Raw genomic sequence first — 24842 nt, forward strand, 5'->3', positions numbered from 1 at the left:
GTTACGGCTGATTTATTATTAAAGACCGTGTAATTCTCTCCTTCATCCACCGGTTGTGACAATTCTCTTCACTCTCTTTTGCTCTAGGCATTTTTTTTCTCTGCATAGGGATCTACAACATCAGTACCGAAACCAAATGAAGCACTGGAAATGACAAAAAAAACCAACACACACAAATAGAAAACCCCTAATGGTTTGAACTGGTGCAAGCATGGGATGAAGCATTGCCTTAAGAAGTCCTTCCCACCATTTGCATCAGAGACTGTCCACTCCTGCTACAGTTTCCATATTCTCAACAACGAAAGGGGACAGACTGTACATGAATGGCTGAAGAGTTTGAGGCTTAAAGCCCATGGCAAGAAACAGAGGAGCTAATGGTGGATTTTTTTTTAAAAAAAAAAAGTGAACTTAGTCAACTCTGCGAGCTTGTTGTTAGTTTCTGTTTATCTCAGGATCAGTAAATTTCTGCAAGCACATATTCCTCTCTTACACTGCACCCCTGTCAATCTGCTGCATTGCAAAGACTAGTAGAGATGTTATGTGCTTGCCCCAGATAGTAACCAGTTTTTACTAGGCTGTTGTAGAGTGTATTGTTGTGAGCTAATGTTGTTTCACATACTGTAATTTGTTCACCTGGATTAGTTTTAGTATTCACATCTTGTTTACGCAGTCACAGGAGACTGCTGCCCATTTCACCACGACGCTAGCATGAGCTAGTATACGCTAGTGTGCTCTAGCACTGGACTTCAGATATCACACTGCCACTCTGTGCGGGTTATGTATGTAAAATGAGTGTGTGTGTGTGTGTGCGTGCGTGCTTGTGTGTGTGCGTGCGTGCAGTCCAGTACTGTAAAAGAGAGCGCCATTTTTACACGTCAGTGCTACTAGCTGTTCTCCGCACGAGGAACACACTGGCTTGTGATTTCAAGAAAAAGACAGAAAGCTAAGGGAAAAAAAGGCAAGATTCCAACAGATGCACAGTTGGAATTAAGGGATTGTGTTTCTGTTTGATTTGCACTGAAGACTTGAATCCCATGCCATTCTGTGAAAGAGTATTTGGCTGGCTGTCCAAGCTTTTGTCACTGTAGATGATTTCAGATGCACTCATATCAGCTCTCTCTTTGTGCTCTGTGCATCTGAGGCTTGTGAGCTCAGCTGAATTCTGTGTTAATGTTGATGCGTAGCGTGTTGAGCAGAAATAACGCATTTGAACAGAGAAGAAAACTTCAGATCAACTACCGTGCTCTTATCTACCCCACAGTATGTTATCTGCTGTACTGTCAATACTGTGTTGTGACAAAGTCTGCATGTTACTTCTTTGAAAATGGGACTCATGCAAAAGTCAGCAGGTGTTTCAGCCAACTACACATGTTGAAGACTCCCAAATATCTCAGTCAATAGTACGACTTGACATATCGTTTTGTTGCTTCCCATCCAGAAACTACAACCATATTCTGACTTGAAATGGCAGAACGCTGTATTAGCAGGTGGGATTTGCACATTGTTATGGCAGTGCAGGTACAGTGCCCAGAGAGATGTTTCAAATGAGCTAAAAGTTCATTTATCAGCAGAAGACGCTTCCTGTTAGGTATGACATATGGGAGTTCTTTTTTTCTTTTAAAGCAAAGGATGTCTATGACATTAATTATGTTTAACTGAAATTCAACAAGACTTCCTTATTTCAGCAGAAACATGCAAAGAAGGGACATGTTGGTTTTAACCAAACACTGCACATTTTAAAGAACAATGCATGTTTCAGTGTGAAAGGGACCAGGTTTATCTTAACCAGAGTTAAAGTTCATGAAGTTAGATAACAATGTGTATTTGATCCTTGCCTATTCATACTTACCTATTCAGTGGACCACATCCAGTTTATACAAGCTGATGTGTTTACAAGCTTTGAAAAATTGATGATGCCATGTCTTTTTTCAGAATAGTGCGGTTACTGTCTAGTGCAAGATAAGGATATTGTATTATTTGTGTTATATTTAACACAAATTCAGCACCAATCTCTGTACATAATACTTCTGAGGTTTACTTCTGAGGTTATTGGCCTGTGTCTACATTAAATTGGCAAGTGAGTATTGAGGACATTATGTTTTAAATGATTTAAAATCAGAATGTTACATTTCAAACTGCTGATTGGATTTTTTTTCTGTATCAGTTACTTAGGACAGATTGGAAATGTAAATGTTAATTTTAGCTGCCTCATCTTTTTGGACAGAGAGTTGTTTGACTCAGGAGTCATAGCTCAAACAAACACTTTGATGATTTTCTGAATGGATGACAACAGGCATTAGTGTTTTTTTTTTTTTTTTTAATTCTCTCTTGCTCAGTGTGTGTCCAGTCCAAACTTGTTTGTCTTTGGTGCCATTTTCGTGCATTGTATCACTTAAACTAGAGGGTCGATCCAGTGGGGGAACATCATCACAGAGTTATGTGTGTTTGTTGGGGAAAAAAATAAACTGTTTGAATATCTATTCTTATGACCTTGAGTTTGTGCAGTTATTGATGATACTGACCCTTCCTTTTTGTCAATCTATACAAATTCACAAATGTGTCTCTCTCTGAAAACATATAAGACAGCCTCCCATGTCTGTTGCAGCTGGTTATACTAATTGAGAATGAATGTGGTTGCCCAGGGATATTCAGGTGGTGTATTAGTGTAGATATTAGTACTGTATTGAGCACTGTAAACTACACACATTCCCTGTGATGAAAATTGAAATTGAAATCAAGATCTTTGCTTGCCCTTTGTGCCTGCACAGTGTTGATTTAAAAGCAGCTGAAGCTCAAGGTCAAAAGCTTGAAGCTTCAAGCTTGAATCCTTTAAATTCAAACTGACACTAAATTCTGTCATCTTTAGTTCTTTGAGAATAAATCTGTGGCTCAGGGGTGAAAGGAATGGTATCCAGTAAAGAATTTTCACGTTGCCAGCAACTTAAAGAGTGTAAGTCATGGAACTGTTGTTTCTGGGATTACGTTTCATACATTGAAATTGCCCAGTAGCCATGACCTTTTAGGGGGAGGCTTGTGGCATGTCATAAGAGATTCTGTTTACCCTTTAACTGGCAATAAGTGAAATACTTGTACAAAAAGTTATTACTACTTGGATCATATTCAAGAACATTTCATTGATTTTTTTTAAATTAATTTAGACCAGAAATAACAAACATCTACCAGGGGACAATGAGAATAATACACTGAGGTAAACAGTTATGAGATCAAGTCCTTGTGTTTTTTCTCTGATTCCTATATTCAAATATACTGACCAGCTCCACACTTGTGGAGAAAACTGTGGATTACACTGCTATAAGAATGTGGTCATATGCGGTCCAGAGCACCTCTGAATGTGGTCTGAGTGATCAGATCCCGATGCAACTTCAATGCGTATTGAATGCGTTTACACCTGTGCTTTGGAGCTGTCCACCAAAATCAGATCTTAATGCAAGGTGTAAACAGGGCCTAAGGTTAGGGCTTCACAACAGGGAGACTGTCAGATCAGAAGTGATGCGGCTCCAGAGTGTGTGCTGATCACACGTCTGAGACTCATGGGGCAACATAACACAAACGGTTCAAAGGCTGAGAAAGAGGATGATGTGTGTAGCTGGCTTACAGGTGTATATATGGTCTCCTGAAGCCTCTTGAAGATGAGGGAGTTAGAGGATACTGTCCATATTCTCTAATTTTTCAAATAAAATAGTTAATATAAATCAAGTATGTTAATGTAAATATGGCCCCAAAAACGCTGAGAATGAAGAGAACACCTTCACTGTCTCATAGCTCCCCAAGATAGACTGTTTTTGCTCATATTTGAGGATTTAAATGAGGAAACTTGGAGGAAACAGCATGCTTAGACAAAATGACAGATAGTCATTTTTGTTTTGTCATCATAGTGCTACAATGTAACGTACATCCGAGACATACTGCTTCTCTGGATAATGTTAAAGCTACACTGAGTATTTCCTGTAAGATGAGGACAAATATTCCAGCAGGTGTCCTAAATCCCGGGCTGCGGAGATCACCGTGCAAAGGGATCCACATAATGACACATATGTATCAATCAATACAGATATCGTGTACAGACTTTACGGCTGAACATTATTTATCTCATCAGTACTTAGACAAATGTACTGGCTGTGTTTGTTTGGCCCAGGTTCCATTTCCATGTGTTTTCTCAATGGGATCTAAAAGTGTCAAATCTTGCAAAGAGCAGTGTTATTGAACTTATGCCATGTGAATGGTAAACTATGCAAGTGTAAGGCAGACTTAATTGACTTGTTACAGGCTGCTATTGTTGGTTGAATGTTATGAATCGAAGCTTTTTTGGATTGGTTAACTGAACGGTTAAGGGATTACTCTGAAAGTGATTTTGCACATTTTACGACTCTATAAGAAAGATGAGACTTCAGTAAAGTGCTTACAGTGTGGTAAAACTAGCATGTAAATCTGTATGGCATTATTTACTGTATGACAAAAAGAGACACATTTTCCGGCTCTTTCTGTTTGCACTTTATAATCATGAGCAATATAAATGTACTCTTTTGGCATTGCACTTAAATACAAAACAATCATGTATATAAATATCACATTCATTTTTGCCAGCAAACATAAATGTTTACATTGATATTCTTAAATGATTTCTTCTCTTCCCTTCCCCTTTCTCCCCTCTCTCTCTCTCTATACCACATATTTCCATTATTACCCAATGACAGGTAACTCTCATAAGATATATAATTGAATCAAAATATTCTATGCTTTTTTTGTTACCTTGAGTATTTTTGACAGACTGGGACTAAAATCTTATCATTTTGAGCTTTTTAAGAGCATTCATACTATGCCTCAGTTTTTCCTGTAGAAAAATGTGAATTGCCTATTTGTGGCTTAACAACACTCTGGGTGACTTACAAACCAAATAGTACAATATAAGTGTATTTGGGATGAACAGTTATCTTTTCCATCTTCATGGTTTAGAGAACCAAAGACATTTCCCAAGAATTTGAGATCCGATCAGTTTTCCGTTCTGTGTCCTTGTCTGCTTATAATAAAAGTCATTTGAAAAGATTCAACATACTTTCACCTTACAAGCACGACTACTCTATGTCTGACACAGACAGATGAAGGGGGACACTTAAGCCTAAAAAAAGCCTTTTTCAACATGCTGTACTTGCCCTCTAACCTGCTATCTCAAACCCTAGATTTTGGGATTTTTTTCATTTGTCATCAGATAGTTCACATTGATGGATTGCTAGCAAACAAGGCAAAATTCTAACACAAGTAACTGAAATCAAGGGTCATCCATAGGCGTAGCCCTTTCAGTCAGTTTGACTTTAAATGTATGGCAATTGATGTCAGTATAGTTAACACATAAATGTCCAAAGAATTGATTGGAAGCTAAGCTAGATGACACCAATAGCCATCCAGTCGTTTCTATTAGCCAATGAGGTTTACTCCCCTAAGTAATAATCTGTATAGTAGTAGTATACAAAATCTATAACTAATCACTGATGGCCAACATGACTTTCACATCAGCAATTAGTCTACATCCGAGTTGTATGCTCCAGAATATTCTGCTGGGTCCAGGAGCTGCTGGCGACGGCGCATAATAGCTGCAAACTGGGCCCGTTCTGCAGCGTCCTGGAAATGACAATGCAAGGAGATGAAAGTCGAGGGGAAGGAAGAGGTGTGGAAAAATCCCAAGGGCTCAGTGATTGCTCCCCTCATCGAAGGACTCTACACCAGAGTCACTAGCAGCGGCTGCCAATTTCTCCTGCCTTCTCCTCATGATCTCCTGCAGCTCTGACCCAGAGTTCCTCTGAGATGGAAGGAGAAAAAAAAGAAGGAGAATAAGGAGTAGACAGTCAGTATGCTGGGGAGTATTCCAATATGTTCAAGATGTCATTGATAATTTCTCCTCCAAAACAGCTGTTTTTCAATATTGCCTGTCTGTCATATCAAGATTAAAAACCTCAGTGATATTTTCAGAATATGAATAGGCTGCAGTGCTGATATAAACTGGATTCAGACAGATTAGATGCACATTTATTGTCAAATCATTTAAACACATTCACTACTAAAGATGTTGGTGGGAGACTAAAGATCAAATTCTTGAACACTAACCGTACCTAAATCTGGACAGGGAAAGTCAATATTCAGTGTTTACAGCAGGAGGCATGAAATACAAAAGGGTTAGTGCCCATCAGTATTGCACTGACCTTTTAAATGTTTGAAGAATGATATATTAAGTTTAATTTAACAAAGTGACCTGAACTAATACAGCCCAAAATGAAATATTCTTTTGTGCATAGGAGGAGAAGACAGAGCAAGAAATAGGATTGGTCAAAATGTGTGCCGCACGGCATACACTATAATGAATTAAACAACTCAGTGCTTTAAGACAGTCCACAAAGCAGAGATAATAGGGGTTTTTTAATCAAAAACAGTGAAGGCAAGTTATTCTAAATGAATTGGGAAAATGCTAGTAAGCCTCTAAACAAGTATGAAAATTTAAATTCCATATTTAAATACATGGGAATATGGATTGTTTTAAACATAAATATATGACTGTATACAGACAGGGATAGGATGTGGGGAAGACTGGGACAGGATGGAGTGAAGCTACTTTTGGCGCTTATATACATCAGCACAGGACAAATGTCATATACTGCTGGGATCTTTTGCTACCTATAACCTATCCTAAATTAACATGCTACTAGTATCTCTCTGTTGGTCAGATTTGCCACAAGTGTTGAATATGTAAATATAGGGGTATCCAGCCACTCCTAGTATCAGTAATAAAATTTGTAATGTGCACCTCTACAGAACACATCTTCTGAATTGTCGGGTCACGAGAGGGACTGATGAAATGATTCACACTATAATGGTTCCACAGGCTTGACTGTAATAAATACCAAGCTGTATATTAAAATTCTACTTAAGGTAAGTCTGACATTATTATAAATGACATTTGAAATCTGGCCAACAGAGAAGAGTTACCTATCTATGATATACACAATACCTTAGTGGGGTTGTGAGCAAATTTAGAAGATCAAGAGGGGAAGTCAGAAGAAAACCTGTGGGTAGGAAAGATACCACAGAAACCAGAGGCAACCTTGCCAGAGTTGGGGGACATAAACTGAAAAAAAATCTGAGTCCTGAAGCATATGTTATACCCATATGTGTCACACCTCAAGCTTTAGAAGAGGTTTATTATTAAAATAATACGAGTCAGTCAAATCAATAAACACGTCTTGAATGCAAGAGAAGCCAAAAATGATAAGAAAGTACGAAAATGCACTCACCTCAAGTGCAGCCTTCTGGACTGTAACTTGGCTGTAGACACGAGCCCCATCATCTGGACACACAGTCTTCAGCTCATCCTTGTTGAGAGAGAAGAGCTGGGCTCCTGTCAAAACCCCTAAACTGTTGATGGTACTACAGAGACAGGACAGGCAACACAGAAATCACATCTCATGACTTCATTTAACGGACAGTGGAAAAAGAAATACAACTGTTTTATGTGTGTATCCATCTCATAATGCCTTGAGATTATGTATATTAAAATGTGCCTCAGTTCTGGGCATAGACAGCCCCCGTTCCCATGTGTCCTTTGTTTCACTTACACAGTGCTGAAGCCCTTGGTCTGGAGCCAAGCTTTGACTTCGTCAGGGGTGGAGTCATAGGTGATGTTGACAGTTGGCAGGCTTGTGCTTCGCGGTGGCGCCTGGAACTTCTTCTGTGCGCTGCGGCCCAGGGTGAGCCTGTGCATCAGTTCATCTTGCACCTCCTCCATGTTTGACTTTCTTCCTGTCATTATCAATGCAAAAGGTGATTTTACAACCTCAAAGACCATGTATTGGAAAGTTAGATCTCCCTGATGTGCTAAACAGCAATTTGCATGGATGAAAATGGGAAGGGCTTGACCAACAGAACATGAGGCATGCTATCCTCCAGAACAGCTGTACTATCCTCTAAGATTGGTGAAGAAGGAACAAATATCTGATACTTAGAGCATGAACAAAACCATTGCAGATATGGTCTATGCTAGAGAGACATAAAGTCCCACAGTTTTACAAAAGATGCATTTACAAACTAAAAGGCACAGTTAAAAAGGTTGAACCGTCCTAATAAATGTGTCCTTATGCGAAAATGGTTACGTACGGTTTGCTGGAGCTGGGCGATCTTTCTGGTGCTCTCTCATGGTTATGCTGCCGTTGTCACTGGAGTTACTGCTGTTCTGCCGGCTGACGTTGGAGGGAGAGACCCTCTGTGGGTCTGCAGGTGGGGGCACAGATGTTGGTGGGGCAGGTGGAGTGGGCAGCCGTGCTGGAGCAGGGGCAGGAGGAGGCGGCGTTGGAGCAGGAGGGATGGGCGTTACCACTGGCTTAGGCACATAGTCTGTCTTCTGCTTCTGGGTGAAAGACAGAGATAGAATGTAAGCATTTACACATTTTTAATGTAATCAGAGTTAAAAAAAAAAAAAAAAAAAAAACCTTAGCTGGCACATGACATACGATTTATCATGAATATCATGAAGTTGACTCTAGGACAGACCCTAAACTTGTCATCAAGCAAACTGTATTAAATGTTGGTATAAATGTAACTCAGCACTTGCTAGTTCTTTTTTTGCACTCTGGCTTTCAGGACAGATATATCAGTATGGCTGCCAAAGCAAACTCAGAAAGCAAAATCTTTTCAAGTTTATTGAAATTACCTCATTTAACTCGCCCAGTAATTGCTTGCAGGGGAATAAAAGAATCAAATGAGTATGGTGATGACTTATCACAGTCTTTACACAGCAATCTCTCTCTCAGATAACACATGCAGTGAAAATGGGATTCTGTTTATTGGTCACAACTGGACTTAAATTATTTATGAATTTAACCGTATCATGTTTTTCAGATAATTCAGTTCATTACAGGATATAACGACAAATATTTAAATGTAAACATGGTGTACCCATTGCCTACTTCCTTATCTGATTCATGTGGTTTCACATAAATCCTCTGGGTTCAGTATGACAATTTGTGGCTTGAGAAGCGATAAAATTCCATACTAGCAATAACAACGTACAACTACATCTAGTTTAACGAGAACACACAGAGTGCAAGGTAATTCTTCCTCTTCCTGCTCAAGGAAACACACAAGTGGGAACTCAAGTCATTTAGCAGAAATTTAGTACAGCCTACACTGTCATCTCTTGAATAATGGTCATGACTTGTTTGCACTTTGGTATAATTCTTTTCCTCACAGCAGTTGTACATTCTAATCTAAGCACAGCACACACAGTATGTAGAATCTCAATCAGGGGGAAGCAATTCACACTAAAGGTAGAGCAGAAGCAACAGCAGGAAACTGGAGCCAGACTCAGCACTCAGGCAGCCAAGCCCTACCTTAAACAACTCAAACTCCTTCTTTGGCATCATTAGCTTTACATAAACGCAGAAAAAATGGACATAAACACAGAAATGGACAAGCATGTTATGAAAACAAAACCAAAAGTTATGTGAAAAGATACGCAGATAACATGAAAATAAACCAAAAAGGATCACAATGTTTTCAGAAACCACACAGGTTATAAACAGGTGTTGATTGTATTTTTCTTCATGATTTTTCCAAATCAGTTTTTTTTACTTGATGGTTAAGTGAGCATATGACTGAGAATACAACTGTTTGTAAACCAAATCATCAATATGAATGAACGAACGAACAAATGAACAAACGAACAAATAAATGAATGAATGAATGAATGAATGAATGAATGAATGAATGAATGAAAAGCAACACAGACATTAAAATATGTCAAAGAATAAGCATGTGACAATTGTATAATGTGACAATATTACATTTTTCAAAATCCAAGTCAAGACTCACCTGAATGGTATGGCTGTATATTGGTTCTCCTCTGCCTGTCATATCTACGGCCCTGGTGATCTCCAGGATGTTGTTTGGCACGTACCCACAAACCCCTGCACCATTCCTCACCTTCCACCACTGCTTCCTGTCATCCAGTACCTAAAGGACACAAATACCAGCTTAGATGGAGAGCTGAAGATGACAGATGAATCCTTCTGCATTTATAAAGATGGTGTCCAATGTCATATTACCATAACATTCTAGAGAGTGGATAGCTCTAAACAGTTACCTCAAGAAGAGGTCTTTTTTTTATAGTTGCTAAAAATATATCAACAAAGGCTATAAACTCTTGAGGCAAAATGTCTGTTAGGGTGAGTAATGATACCATAAGGATATAAAGAAAGTTCTACTGTACCTCTACCATCTCATCCTTCACTACGGACAGCTCAGTGCCATTTCTTGCTACAAAGTCATACTTGGATTTGGCAAAGTTTTTCGGTTGGCCTCTGCCATGCGCTTCATAGTTCCTGTGGTGAACGCAATATTCAGGTATTAAAAAATGAAAAGAAAACACAGGACTGCCTGGTCCCTTTAAAGAGGATTTTAGTTTCTCACAACCACTTCCCTCTTTGGATAGATTAGGCATTGCTTATGTTAGCCATTGCTTGTGATAATGGCACAGAATTAGGCGTGTTTAAATACACCACCTCTTAAGGCTATTTGTGTGTCCTAGATTTAGCTAACTAATACATACAATCTATCTTAAAGCACAAGGATATATATACCCATACTACACATATACTACACTGGATATGGAAAAAGTTTATTCCAGGTTGCAGGAGAGAAACTCAGAAAGCTAAAACACACAGATTAACAGCAGATCTACATGTTCAAATTTAAGCTAAACTCCAATCTAGTTCCACATTTCTATTCAATTCCAGTCATCATTATATAACAAATGAATATGCAAATGAATATGCTCGGTACTTCATGAGTCACACACACTGAGTACTGACTGCTACATTATTGACTGTCACAGCCACGGAGAAGTGTCCCACTATCAGTTTCCATAGTCAGAAGAAAGAGAGAAAGCTAAAAGACAATTAACTGTTTCAGAATCGTTTTCAAAAGGGATTAAGATGAAGCAAAATCTACCGAAAGAATTTAGAGGTTGCCCAGTGGTTACTATGGTTACTCAAGACAGGAGTAAGAAGATCATAGCCTATGGAAGTGTCATCCATTTGATTAAAAAATTGAAAGCGAAGAGCCAGTGACAGACAGATAATTGCAAGAAAGGGCCAACAGCAAGGAGAAAACTTAATTTGATGGCCAATGGGCAAGAAAATTAGAGCATATTAAGTCTTGACCTTGTTTAGAGCACAGCAGAGTGGGAGAGCACAAGCACACCACAGACACCAGGGACAGTATCTAAATCTTGGCTGGTTGACTTTTCTAACATAAATTTACTTCTAAAGAGCACAGCCAATAGGAGATGAATAAAGTGTAAGTTGAGATTTCAACCAGTAGGGGGAGCTTAAAAGAATGGAAATGAATCCTTACAGTGAGACAGTTCTCCAGGGCCTGATGCCCAGTCAGGTGTCCCCAGTTGGGGGTGTGTTACCTATCTACGTGGCGGCTGACTGCCTGTTTAAAGGCCGCAACCGCCATGTCTTGGTCCAGAAGATGCATTCTCTTGTAAGCAGTGTTACTGAAAGCATACCCGTCTGCTGAAGGGAAATCTTGTATGTTGGGTTGCTAAAGAAAGAGGAAAGACAAAAACATGTTAGTATTTCTATCTGACAAGTTCTTCAATAACATTTTGCATATAATATTTGGCTCATAAAATTCAAATGGTTAAATCCAAAATGAAAAAGTATAATGACAATTTATAGTCTGCTGTAGGAGTAGTGCTCTTATCTGTGTAATGTGTCAATAGGTAAAACTGTAGTCATGTAGATAAATGGGAATATTATAGTAGTGTTAGTGGGGTCCTCTGTGGGCCCCAGCCTCACCTCCTGGGGCATTCTGTGCACCCCCTCCTCCTGCCTCTGGACGTCAGCATGGGCCAAGGTCTGAGCCAGCTGGTTCAGCTCTTGTTCACGTGAGTTCCCCACAAAAGCCAGCACTGGTGGCTCCCAGCCATCCCGAAAACGAAGTGTGTGGGGTGGGAAGTAATGATCCTTAGGCCATTCTAACCTGGTGGACAGAAAAGGGAAGCCATGGTGCTGTAATTCACGGTCAGAGAAAAATAGAAAAAAAAGAACATCATTTTCTGATGTCCTCCCAACTACAAAACTAAACTAAGATCTTGTGTCTAAATCTGACAAAACAAAACAGAGAGAGAGGTAGAGGGAGAGAGAGGTAGAGAGAGAGAGAGAGAGAGAGAGAGAGAAAGAGAGAAAGAGAGGGGATGAAAGTGTCAGTCATTGTATGTTTATTTGTTAGTTGAGGTATAATTCACACATAAGGACTCTACATAGGGACTACCTGCACTTGGTCCAGCCATCCCCTAGTGTGACCCACAAATGTCTCTCCTCAGCAGTGCCTGCTGAGTGCAGGAAGTCAATGGCCTCTCTGGTTAGTAGAGGCACAATGACACTCTTAGCCAGGTCCACTCCTCCAGACGTCTGAACCACCTAGCATGAGACAGACAAGCCGTAGGCCATGATCTCTCCTCAATCAGTGGAGTTTCACAAATACAATTCTCTAAAACGCTTTACGACATTGCTCTCTGCAGACAAAAATGAATGGAGTTGTATCAAACCAGACTTTTTTTTTTTGCCTTCCTCTGTTCTCAATAGCCAAAGAATCTTGCAAGCTATAATAACACATTGAGGGGATTTAGAGGATCCATTATGAGACTTTCACTTTCTATAATATGAAGAAATGAATGAGCTGTCAGAACCAAGCAGAAGGCAGATTTCCAATAAAATTGAATGGAAATTAAATTGGTTCTAATGATGCCAGAATGTGAGAAGATTAATCATCTTACCATTTTAAGAGGAGTGAAGAGAAAATGCACCAGATCCTCTGCACTTGGATTCTGAACTGAGTTTTTCAACTTGGCCTGCAATCAATATTTAAAAAAACTCATTGTGTCCAAGTTAAGAGGAATGCATACCTCAAAAAGTTTAAAAACCAAGTATTCGTTAAAATGGATTTTAACAACATACTAAAATGTACCTGTGACTGTGACTGGCAATATGTAAAAATCCAAAAAATATCAAAAAGGGGAAAAAACGAAATTCCTAAAATCCCAAAGACAACTTTGTCAACATAATCACAAATCAATGCTTACCAGTAAATTGAAAGCATGCTTGAATTTCTGAAAGCAGTCTACAAATTCCTCCTGTGCTGGTGCCTTGGCTCTTAGTGTTAACACTCCCTCTAGTGTACAAAATGGAAAGAAGTTCAAAATCTTTTTCTATTCATAATCCAAGACAGAAACAACATTTTTACAAACAACTCATCAGGAAGGAATCCTAAGCCATATATCACACAGTTTCATCTCAGCAGATAAGTCTGACCTTCTATAGAGAGAGAGGTGTTGATATAAATGTCACACACAGAAAATCAATGCCCACCTCCTGGTCCCTTCTTTTTACTCTTCTTTGATTTCTTCCGTTTTGAGAGTTCATTGAATGCTTCAGCAGCTTTTTGAAGTTTGGTGACAAAGTATTCAATGTCATCCAGAATGTGATTCAGGATTTGCTGTAATGAGAGTACCACTCTAATTAAACATTTGTGTGGTTGTCAAAGATAAAATAATCAAATTAAACAGCACTTCCATCCTATCTGGGTCAATATTTGGAAAACTATCTTAGGCCTCTATTTTAATTTTTCATGGTCTGTAATGTTTCTCCCCTCTGCAATATGCTTGCATATAATTTATTTTGAAACTTTTTTTTCCCCAAATATGTGGCATATCATGTCTTGAGCCTCTAACATCCAATAGTAGAAAGTGGAGGTACTTGTCATAGTTTACTTCAAACAGGAAATGTATAAACAAGAATATCCAACCAACCAATTCGAATCAGGATAGCTCAGCTATTTACACGGAATAAATATGCCAAGTCACAATGGGCATTAGTGTCTATTTCAGCTCTGAGGTGCTTCTGGTCAGAAAATTAAGTTAGTGCCGCTGCATATAAAGACCCTGTTGTAGCCAATTAGGGAATGAATCCGTTCTGACTTGGCAAACTAGAGCAAGCATCCTTATGCATGCCCGCTGTAAAGGACAGCTATAGCGCAATGAAACCGTTCAACTCAAAGATGGAGGGTGACCACTTCCAGATGACTGCAGCAGTTATACAATTAAAATTTCTGAAATACAGTTTGGAAGCAAATTGGCCTTCACTGAAACAGTCCGGGGGGGGGGGGGGGGGGGGGGGGTGAGAAAACTTTTTAATAAGGTATTTGGCTACATCATGTGCATACGACATTCTTATATCTAAGCAAAGTCTGAAACCGTTCAGGTAAAATCAAATTCCTTACTGAGGAAAAATTGGATCAGGTTTTTTTAGTTCATCAAACAAACACACTCTGAAAAAGGAATGATACTCTGATAATAATGCAGGACTTGAGGATGAGGCTCTCTCCAAAGCTAACAGGGTACACACTGAGATGAGAGATGAGACTAACAGATGAGCGGATGCTGTCTTTCCTCTGTTAGGATAGAGTGATCTGCTCAGGCTCTGAGAAGGGAAGTGCAGTATAATGAAGGTTGATAAAAACCCACCACATCTCTGTCCACTCTGGCAGCCACCACCTCCGGAGGCTCGTCTTGCTCCGAGTACTGCCTCTGCTTATCGTCTAAAGACAACACAAGCATCAACGCGTCAAAGAAAGCTGGTCTTTTCCCTCTCTGACACAAAATGTGTCGGACTTACCTTTCACTCATATTAAAGAGGTTTAAAGTAAAGAGACGCTCTTTGTCCAAACTCTAGTCTCAGATTTCAGAAAAAGGTCTTAATGGTTTCCTCTTGGAGAACTCTACTGAGCTCAGGATTATGTTCTATCCATATCAGAAAAAGGAGCTCATTGTCCATAATGCTTTGTTTGTTCTTACACTCCTGATGTTCGCTGGCCCAGGCTGACCAGGCTGCCACTCTGCTCTTGACATCCACTTGAGTGACAGTTGCTGGTGGCTCAGGGGCAGGGGCAGCAGGGGGCGGAGGAATAGTTCCATCACTCTTCAGGATCATCCTGGAGGGGACAGGAATAGAGGCAGCTGGTAACTATAACAGCGGTGACTGTTGGCAATGATGAAAATAGGACAGAGATGCAATGATAACATTATTTCAGTGGCTCCAGCGTCAAAGAAATCAAACAGATTTTCCTACCAGTAAAAACCTACATAATTCATTGATACACAATAATACTGCAGGACTGAGACTGTAGACTTCAAACATAGAATAAGTGAAGTAGTGATGACTGAACCAACAGACTTAACTCAGGTTTGTAAGCAGTGAGGTTGTGAGTTCGAGGTCAGTTAATTTATGAAGTGAGAATGATTGAATTGGGTTTTACTGAACAGGCAGAAAATATCAGTTCAAACTACATCCAGTTTTACTTTGTCCAATAATATGTTGGGTTGCCATAATTCTTCTATACTTGTGCACTTGTCACAAATCCTATAAACATTTATGTTATGGAGATAGCCGTGATACTAAGCTCTTTTTTTTACCTGAGAGCCTCCGGCCTCTTCTTGACCTTTCCGCCCTTGTGATCACTGATGGCACTGTCAATGTCTGCTTGGATTAAATTTGCCTGTGGAACAGTAATTACACACTAAATATAGAGAAACTGTGTCAGGCTCTCATTAAACAGTCTGTCATTAGAAGTCAATGAGCAATCACACTTCGTGCATTACCATACACAAGATTTTTACTGCATCTATCAGCATAATCATTCACAATAGCCAGGTAACCAACAATTTGTATGCACACAATTATATTCCATTTTAAATTCCATGGAGACAATCTCACATTCTCCTCTGTCTTTCAGGCATTCACAGAGAGATTGTCTATTTTGAGTGGAGCTTACCTTTATGTCGTCACACTGGAAAAGGTGAAGGTCAGGCTTACCCTGGCCAGACTCTTTACACACCAGAGCTAGGATAGAGTCATAGTTACAGGCATTCATCACAGCCTGGCAGTGCTGGATGGTGCCGAGGGGGAAGTTCTCCAATTCGTTCTGATAGGAAGAAGTACGTAGGTGTCACAAGAGCACATATACGTGTATTATGTAAATATATACAGGCGCACTGCAGTGACACGTGTGACACTCATTTTGTCTGCAGCTGACACAAAAACTGATCATATGGTACGTGTTTTATATGTGGTATTTTTGTATAGGGTTGATGCTCAATTGAAACGCTGTCTAAATAATCTATTAAAACCAAATGTATCTATTTAAATATGCCCAGCACTAAATCTGACCATAATTAGAGGTTCCTGTCTCCTTCCTCTTTTTGCCAAAACATTCTGGTCACTCCATGAGGACACAGTGGACCCAGGGGATGGTCATATGCACAGTGGGGCCACATAAGGTCACCCGTACTGTTATTTCTCAGTTTGCTTTGTAGTGCTCACCTTGGTGTCCACATCAATAAGGCTGACCGCTTTCTCATCAACCTGCAGTAGCATATCCTGGGTCCACACCTTCCCCTTAGCGTCCAGCAAACGCAGCTTACGGATGCCATCTTCAATGGTGATCATGGCCTCCTTACGATCCATAACAAACGTGGTAAGATGCTGCAATGATTCCAATGATACAGTTTTACTGACAAGTTTATTCCAGGAAATTCACAAATATTTGCAGTAGCCTTAGAGTTACAATCAGCAGTTTTAAATCCATTCCTGACTCCACACACATGTAAATGGCATTCTCGTATATGTATCAGAATTTAAAATCAGTGGTGCAATGCCAGGGTGACCGACTTAGCGACCAGGGGGCTGCAGGCTGTTGTCTTTAACTGTTATCCATGTCTCACTGAGCTGGGAACATCAGGCCCAAGCTGCTGTGTGTTTCTGTCCCTTTAACTCAGAGCAGCAGCCCTACCATGATTAAATAAGTGTGAATTTATGGCTAAGCAACTGATTACTTCAATTAAGCGTTTAAATGTCCCTGAACAAAAATGTGTGCCCTCTGTTTTTTCTGTATGAGATTTGAAAAAGGTAGATGCCGTGCTTGTGCTGAAGGACTGATTTGGGTATTCTAGTTTGTGAACATTCGAGAGATCAACAAGCTTGCCTTTTTTATTAAATGAAACTCCAAAAAAATTCAGTAGGAAAAAATTCAAGCGGAGGCTGAAGTTACAAACACTGAAAGTACAAATAAGTTTTCTATTTTTTACTGAAGGGAAACCGATGTACACGTTTTCCTTATCTGTTCATCTCCTTTTTTGATTGATTGAAACCAAATCAATCTTCTGGTCTTACCTCCACATGGTATTGCGATGTTTCTGTGATACTGTTTATGCTGTTCTTTGTGTAGTTCTTCCTTTGTTCTGGAGGGATGAGGACAAAATATCAGGAGAGAAAACATGTTACACATCCAATGCATGAAAGGCATGCATTGCAACACCACACAGGTAATAAATTCACATTCAGTTCTAGAATGGAAGTGTCAGTGGCTTGATTAGATATAGACTTGATTTACAAACAAAACTACCATCTAAGAGATACTGGATAGGCCCATATGTATCTTGGCAGCAAGAGGATTTATAACTAGCATGACAAAGTGCATATCACATGTCTCCCATGTTTTGTGTGCAACAATATTTAAGACTATGTAAACGTTCATTTTCCTCTCAGGCTTTCGCACGTTGTTAATCAGTAACTTGGATAAGAACAGGGGTGGGTTTCTAAAGCTGTCTTTAATGTGGGTCAGAAGTTCAAGCTATAGAGGAACTATAGAGTAAAAAGAACACACCAGATGAAAACATGTGAAACACACAACAATCTCTGTATACAGGTTCAATCTCTACAGGTTTAAAAGTCTCTAGACACAACAGAAATCAACTGTGTTGCACAAAATAGCTGAAGGAGGTAGTTAAAAGGCACACAGCTGGAGAGAAGCTAAATGGGAGTCCTTAGGGAGTGACCACGGAACGTTGAAGAAGGCATGTGAAAACCAAACATTTTCATAACAGCAGATCATCTAAGTACAGTCATGTGGAACTATTACAAATCCTACTAGATTAGATTAGAGGAGTAATGAGGGAGAGTTTTCTGTAAATGTAAGGGAATGCAAATATGATTTTGTTACTGTATGTGTGTGTGTGTGCGTGTGTGTGTGTGTGTGTGTCTGTGTCTGTGTGTCTGAGTGTGGGATGAGGGAGGTTAAAGGGAGAGAGAGGAGGAGGGAGGTTTAAGTAAACAGCATTCCATTTGGGGGAAAATAAGGAAGATTCTAGAAGGGTTTCCTTAAATGAAGCGCTTTAAAGGGGATAAAAATACTGAGTAGGGTGTCTCCAGATGAATAACTCTACAAAGCCAAAGGAAATTGGGAAAAATGCTTAATAACTTTCCCTTATAGTGTCCACTATAATATCACACATACAACTTGCATCCCTTCTACTCAAACAAGACAGGAGCAAAGACATCTTTATTGTAAGATGGAAAGCATTTAAAAAATTTAAGACTAATCACTGTACCAAGTACTGATTTGTATAAAAAAATAACTTGAGTAAATGGCTCTAAAGATTCTGTTTGGGGGCTTACTTTACTTTGATTTATGAACTTTGGCTTTGCAGAAGGTTATATGCCCTAAATATTGATCTTCAACATTAGCCAGTTCTGATGTCTCTAGTCACCATATTGAAAGTGGACAGAGACCACAATATTTTACAGTGTTGCACTTGAACGTTATATTTTACTAGTTTTACTGAAGAAACAGATCCACACAATTGGTTCACACAAAGCCTCAGTAAATTCTACCTTTCTTTTTGTTTTTGGCAGAGGTGCGAAGGAAGTAAACTCCATCTGTGCCTGTGAGTGCCATGAGGGAGAAAGAGGTTCATGATGATGAATGCATGATGGACAAAGAAGAAATGACCATGAAATGATAGAGCAAGGGAGCCAAAAAGAGGAAGAATCTTTCCTAAAGGGTTACAATAGCGTTCCAAAAGATACTGGAGTAAATATTCAGATCTAAGACCATACCAGCATAAACCGACATTAATTAAAACATTTTCATAGGGAAAGGTTCGTTCTGTAGGTCAGGCTTACACCTTCAAACCTTTCAAATGTCTTTGCTAGATCATTCTTTTCTAGTGCACCTCCATTTTATACATCAGACACAAACATAGTAAAGTATAGCTGAGGTCTGAGAAACATCACTTGGCAAATATGATTCAGTATAGGAAGGTTATCTAATGGTGCTGTCTGCAAGACAGTGAGAAAAACTTCTCGGGTTTCTTTTTATTGCCCTTTCAGTGACTATCAGTGAACATCACAGTGCAGACTTCACAGTGAGCACAGAGCCCAAATATGGAGACACACAGCTGGTCCTTCAAAGGTGCCAGCCAGAACGAGACTTTCAGACAGCCAGTTGCGTGTCCAACCTCTGTGCTCTAAGCATTTGAGACAATGGATGTGCCACAAAGATACCCCCCCCCCAAAAAACAAAAAACAAAACAAAATACAGGGCATAAAACTATTTACAACAATTTCCTCTTCTATGTGAATGTGAGTGATGATATTGTCTTTCATTGGACATTTGATTTCAGGTCTCTTTGTTATTCATTCCACCAGTAATGCCCGCCTTTGGTGAGCGTGAAAAAAAAAGAGGTGTGATAAATATCCATGGCTTAGCAACACCTCATTAATAGGAAGAAGGGGCAACACAAATCCTCTGTTTCACAACAACATATCACAATGCACCAAAAGAGAGAAAATCTCTCTGCACGTTGGGCTGCATTACCATGGAAATAGATTACTTAATCACAAACCTGCACCACACAGCATGGAATCTCAAAGAGCAGGAGTCCTGAGCACATCTCATTTGGTGCCACATAGCATTTTAACCACATGAAATGCATATGGTTAGCAGATAAGTAGAGAGGCAACTGACATAAGATGGTAATTAGCACTGAGATGTCATTGGGGTGAGGCTGTGTATCAAAGATCTGACTGTACCTGAGAGAGAGAAACATGCTGCTCCTCACTTGGCAAAACACTACCAGAATGGAAGGACTATCCTTATGGATATCATATCAGTTGCCTTTCGCATCTTTTCAAAGCTGCTGTATTTATTTGCTCATTTCACTGTGAACATTTCACTGGGGGCACAATGGCTGAGTCTTTATTGTGGGATTTCCAGTGGTGACTAATGGTGGAAGATTTGAAGTGTGAATAACACAATCATAGACCCTCATTCGTGGTCACTGCTTCAAATCATGCAAGCGGGTCTACATACGCATGTATCAACTCTATATGTGACTCTATATGTGCTGTAAAATACTCTTGATATTTTCCCTAAAGCAGCCAAACAACTGGTGATGTTAGCTGACAACTGAGGAAAAAAGTTATGTTAATTAGCGTGAAAGCAGAACCGGACAATTCAGGACTATTCTTTATGGAGTAACTCATACATAACATACACTTAAACAGACAGATGTCAAGCTGAGGGACACTCACCATACAGAGCCTTAGCATTGGTCTTACTAGTGGCAGTGTTGTGAGCAGGAAGCTCAGGAGACTGGGAGGTGTGGCCACTGCAGGAGAGAAACAGAAAGAACCTAGCAACACATTTTCTGTTTACAGAGGGAGTGTCAGTGCTCTTTGGCTTCAGGAGGTGGGTGGGGTGTGTGTGTGGTTGGGGGTGGGTGAGGGGAGGGGCAGGTATCACTGCTGCTACTGAGTCATCTGGACACTTGATCTTTCCTGACTCTTTGGCTTGTAGTAACTGGGAGAGGGTTGAATAATGGATGGGTTCAATGAAAACAGCTGGCATTTTCAGGAGAGGGTGTAGTTAACCAGGACACCTGTACAGCGTGGCCACATGATTCTGTAGAATCAATACTCAGTAACTGAACTGCTTTAATTACATTTCTACATGACCCTCATAGATAACAAGCATGCAACCTTCAACCTTTGAGGGTGCTCAATTACCAAGCTGCTTCCTTGAATTAAAAAATATATTTCTGAAGTTACCAATACTCTTACCTAATTCTCAAGGTAATTTGTGGTATACAAGGTAATTTGTGGCATAATCATGAATTAACACTGGATTTCTAATGCTTTATTTTGAAAATACTACCTGAATAATATTGGAGGGGATTCATGAGATCAAATACCACACATACCAAAGAGTGTAGAAAACCAAAGCCTTGAGGGTTACACAGATTACTCCTCGGATTCAATTTTATTCAATTCAGTTACATCCTTGAGGACATTTGAATGAGGTGCAACTGAGGCAAAAGTCAACAGTGACTCAGTAGATAGGAGGTTTTAGGTCAAACCTCAGTTATCAGTTAGCCTTTCAATGTCATCACTGGCATGTTTTCATACACATATAACTACAGAGGAAAATTATTTAAAACTAAGCTTTGGAAATGAGCATGGACAATTAAATAACTGGATTAACTTAGGCTGAAGGATTGAACATTGGACCGAAGTAGACACGCTAGGCAGTGATAGAACTCGGCCTGTATTACAAACAAATTCATTCTTCCACACAAGGGATGACATGAATAAATCAAGTGTCATCACAGCTTTGTAAGAATCAGTACATACATTCCACTAACTTTAATTTGTTAGAAAGACAGATAAAGATTGACTCAGATGTGTGTCAGTGCTGACTGTGATCCAACACTCACTTGAGCTGGGAAGTGTAGGAGCCAAAGCCACCAGAGGGGTAGGAGGGGGCAGCATAGCCATTCATCTTGGATTTTACAGAAGAAAATCACCTACATCAGAAAAAAAACATAAAATGAATAACTACCATAACCTTCTACAGCTTTCTACAGAATGACACTCTTTATCCCTCAGTAAAACAAAGAAGCATTAGACACGTTCATTTAATTCATAGATGCCTACACGCTGAGAGAAGCGAAAGACTGAGGTTTAGCATAAATGTTGGTTGGATGAAATGAATATTACATTCTCCTGCAGAAGCAGCATTTTGCAACAAAACACAAGCAGCATTTTGCAACAGAAAAAAATCTATATCTCCTTTTTGTAATTTGACAAACACCACACCCAATGAATGGCGCAAAAAACATTTCAGCATTCCATAGTTCCTTGCCATGTTTTTTCTTGGAAATTATATGTGGTAGCACGTTGCTGCTCTGGTAAATTCACACCGGCCACTTGTGCAGAACTGCATTTTACTTGAGGAATTCTCCAACAATCAGCATTTTTTTAAATTATACATACATTTTATTTCAAAGGAGCCATTTTGGTCCATTCAGTTTTAGTTTACACATTGTACACATTTTCTAATTTCTTTTTTAAAATTTGGACCCGACTAAGCACGGATCAGGTCAAATCAGTGCACATCCTTAATGTAAGACATATCTGAGTAAATGACAGCCCTCTCACAACAGAAAACAAGTTGTCATAAGTCATGACAACATACCGCTCACAGACACTTTGAGCCATAGGCCAAAATACTGTGCCTGAAACACAGCTGAAAATGTACTGTCGTATCTCAAGGTTAAATCTGTGCTAAGTTTGGAAGCTGAGCATTAATCCACTGGGCACATCCTTACTCTTTGCAGGGCATGTGAATGTAGACATGCCCAGATCCACATGCATGTGGGTCAAGCTAATTGAGTTACTGATCAGGGGAAAATGGTGGAAGAGATGGAAGTCCTAGAGAGCAGGAGAGAGGGGCACTATAGAAAGATGTAATGATACAAGCTGCAGGAGACAGAAAATTATGCCTAATTTGCTACTTCAGTTCATGGAGCAAATATAGGCCATCCATAGCTAATGGAGTAAAATGAGTGTTTGCAAATAGGGTACATTAGTTATCACAAAATAAGAACTCAGATAAGAATAACCAAGGCCAAGAAATCCATATCTGTGCTTACAGAACAGAAGCCGGTCTGATAAAGCTTTGATTATTTCATACAATTCATTACTAGTAATATACAACAATGAAAACTAAACAAAGAAAAGTTAACATGCTCACTATATGGACTGATATTGGAGCGGCTTGTCCTACTGGAAGGTGAATAAGAAATAATTATCAAACACCATTAGCCAAAAAAAATGTCTCCAGGAACCAGACCAAATAAACCAAACCAGGCTCTGGGGACATGGCACATGGTTTAGTGTCCTGAACTTAAATAAACAGGTTTTTTTTTTTACATTTATAGAAAGAGAATCTTGTAGGTGGACACTTTTATGCAGCTGTGCAGGGACTGAGTGTGGTTTTGGTTTGGAACCATCTTGTATTCTGATTAGATAGAAACTAACCGTGTAATAAAGGTAATGGTCAGTATTCCTTTACAATTTGATCAATTAATTTGGGATATGAATTAGACCCAGGGATTGTGAAGAATCAGTTCTAAGAGTTAACCATACAGCTATCCAGTTATCAGTCACAAATTTTACAACTTTCCCAGCAATTCTTTCAGCAGACAGTTTAAACACCATGGAGCATGCACCATACTCTGGACACCAGGTCAGTTTTGTATTCCAGCTCTTTTTGTGCAAACTTCTGAAAGAAATGCATGCCTCTGTTGATTCAACTCTTGTTAACGGCATCATTATTTGTACTGTAGGTACACTACAACATACAGTGCTGAGATTTCTCAACAGTTACATTCTTTAGGCTGCTCCAGCTCCATGTTGCTGATTCTTTGCCACGGTAACAGCACACAGAGAGGACAAAACCCTCAGCACTTCACTGTAAAAAGCAATAAATCTCTGCTTATAGTCGTTTCATTAGAAAATGATTAAAAGGAACTCCTTCAGAATCATCACAAGGGAACACAATGTTCTGTTTTCTAAGAAAGGCAATTCAAAAGTGTGTGTGTTTTTGTGTGGGAAGAATTCCCTTTGGTTATGGGAATTCAGAACAACTTGCAGTAGTGCACTACTTTAGTATGTCCAGCCCACCCTTGTGATTACTTTTCCCATGGTCACTCTTACTTTATCTCTTGTTAAGCAGGGAAATATCCTTCCAGAATACACAGTTCTTACTGTATTCACAGCATGATAATTAGAGAGAGCCTGTTTCAGATGCATTTCACTTCACAAGTGATACCAGAATGAACCTCTGGAGCAAGTCCATTTCACATCTGACATTGTCAGAGTAACATCTGAAGAATGTTCTATTACAATTACAAATACACCACAACACTTCCTAACAGCCCTAGCCCTTGACTGAAGGAATGCAATAAAGCTCATTGTAATGATGGTTTCTGTACATCCTAACGATGGAAGACTAAACTTGTATTTAAGCGATAGCCTTGTACTGTATTTGTTAGCGAACAGCTTTACTTGAGCAATGACGTATGTCTTAGCAAATTTAGAGTGTCAAGAGTCTGGTTTGAGAAACAATTAAACAAGACTCACCCATTGTGATGATTCAGAAGGTAAGGCCTTTATTATCCTTTTCCACTGCGTAAGGTGTATGACAGCTCCTCATTTCCATTTAAGTAAGATAACTACAGTATTCAAATTTATGATGGGTAAGATATGGTCATGTGTCTAAGTGCCACTGCATTCTGCAACAATATATCTCTCATCCTGCTGAAAATTAAACAGTGAAATTGTTTTTTGGGTTTTTTTTTTTGTTTTTTTACTTTTACCTTTTTGTGTCAGGTGCTAAAATATGTGATACACAGTGTTAATAACAATAATGTACTGTGTATTTTTAGCAATTACAAAGCACAAATTATACTTGCAACAAATGTGATGGACACAAAAATCAGTAATTAGAATAATTTTGTCTTTAAAACTGAGAAGGAGTATAAATTTGCTGCAAACTATATAATCTGAAATTAAACTCCTTAGCTCTGAAAAAGG

At 39.3% G+C, this 24842-nt stretch overlaps 1 protein-coding gene across 1 annotated transcript; it reads right to left on the reverse strand.

Moving 5' to 3' along the window:
- Window positions 1–5704: 5704 nt before the first annotated feature.
- eps8a (EGFR pathway substrate 8a, signaling adaptor) lies at window positions 5705–21744 on the reverse strand. Its single transcript, XM_030767671.1, has 20 exons — window positions 21680–21744; window positions 20499–20575; window positions 17298–17365; window positions 16449–16610; window positions 15901–16050; window positions 15542–15624; window positions 14924–15060; window positions 14594–14667; window positions 13440–13566; window positions 13154–13242; window positions 12848–12922; window positions 12343–12491; window positions 11868–12051; window positions 11477–11610; window positions 10271–10382; window positions 9874–10014; window positions 8161–8410; window positions 7623–7806; window positions 7302–7434; window positions 5705–5815 (listed from the first exon to the last, which is right to left on the reverse strand). The coding sequence occupies exons 1-20, from the start codon at window positions 21742–21744 to the stop codon at window positions 5705–5707; spliced, it is 2505 nt and encodes an 834-aa protein (XP_030623531.1).
- Window positions 21745–24842: the final 3098 nt, after the last annotated feature.

The sequence above is a fragment of the Chanos chanos genome, chromosome 1 (genome assembly GCF_902362185.1).
Source record: "Chanos chanos chromosome 1, fChaCha1.1, whole genome shotgun sequence".
Taxonomy (NCBI): domain Eukaryota; kingdom Metazoa; phylum Chordata; class Actinopteri; order Gonorynchiformes; family Chanidae; genus Chanos; species Chanos chanos.

Excerpts from the sequence above, each read along its gene's own strand:
- eps8a (XM_030767671.1), bottom strand. The coding sequence starts at position 21,744 with ATGAATGGCTATGCTGCCCCCTCCTACCCCTCTGGTGGCTTTGGCTCC. Across the intron at positions 16,051-16,448 it reads TTATTGATGTGGACACCAAG|AACGAATTGGAGAACTTCCC; the intron begins GTGAGCACTACA and ends TCTTCCTATCAG. Across the intron at positions 7,807-8,160 it reads TCGCCCAGCTCCAGCAAACC|GAAGAAAGTCAAACATGGAG; the intron begins GTACGTAACCAT and ends TGATAATGACAG.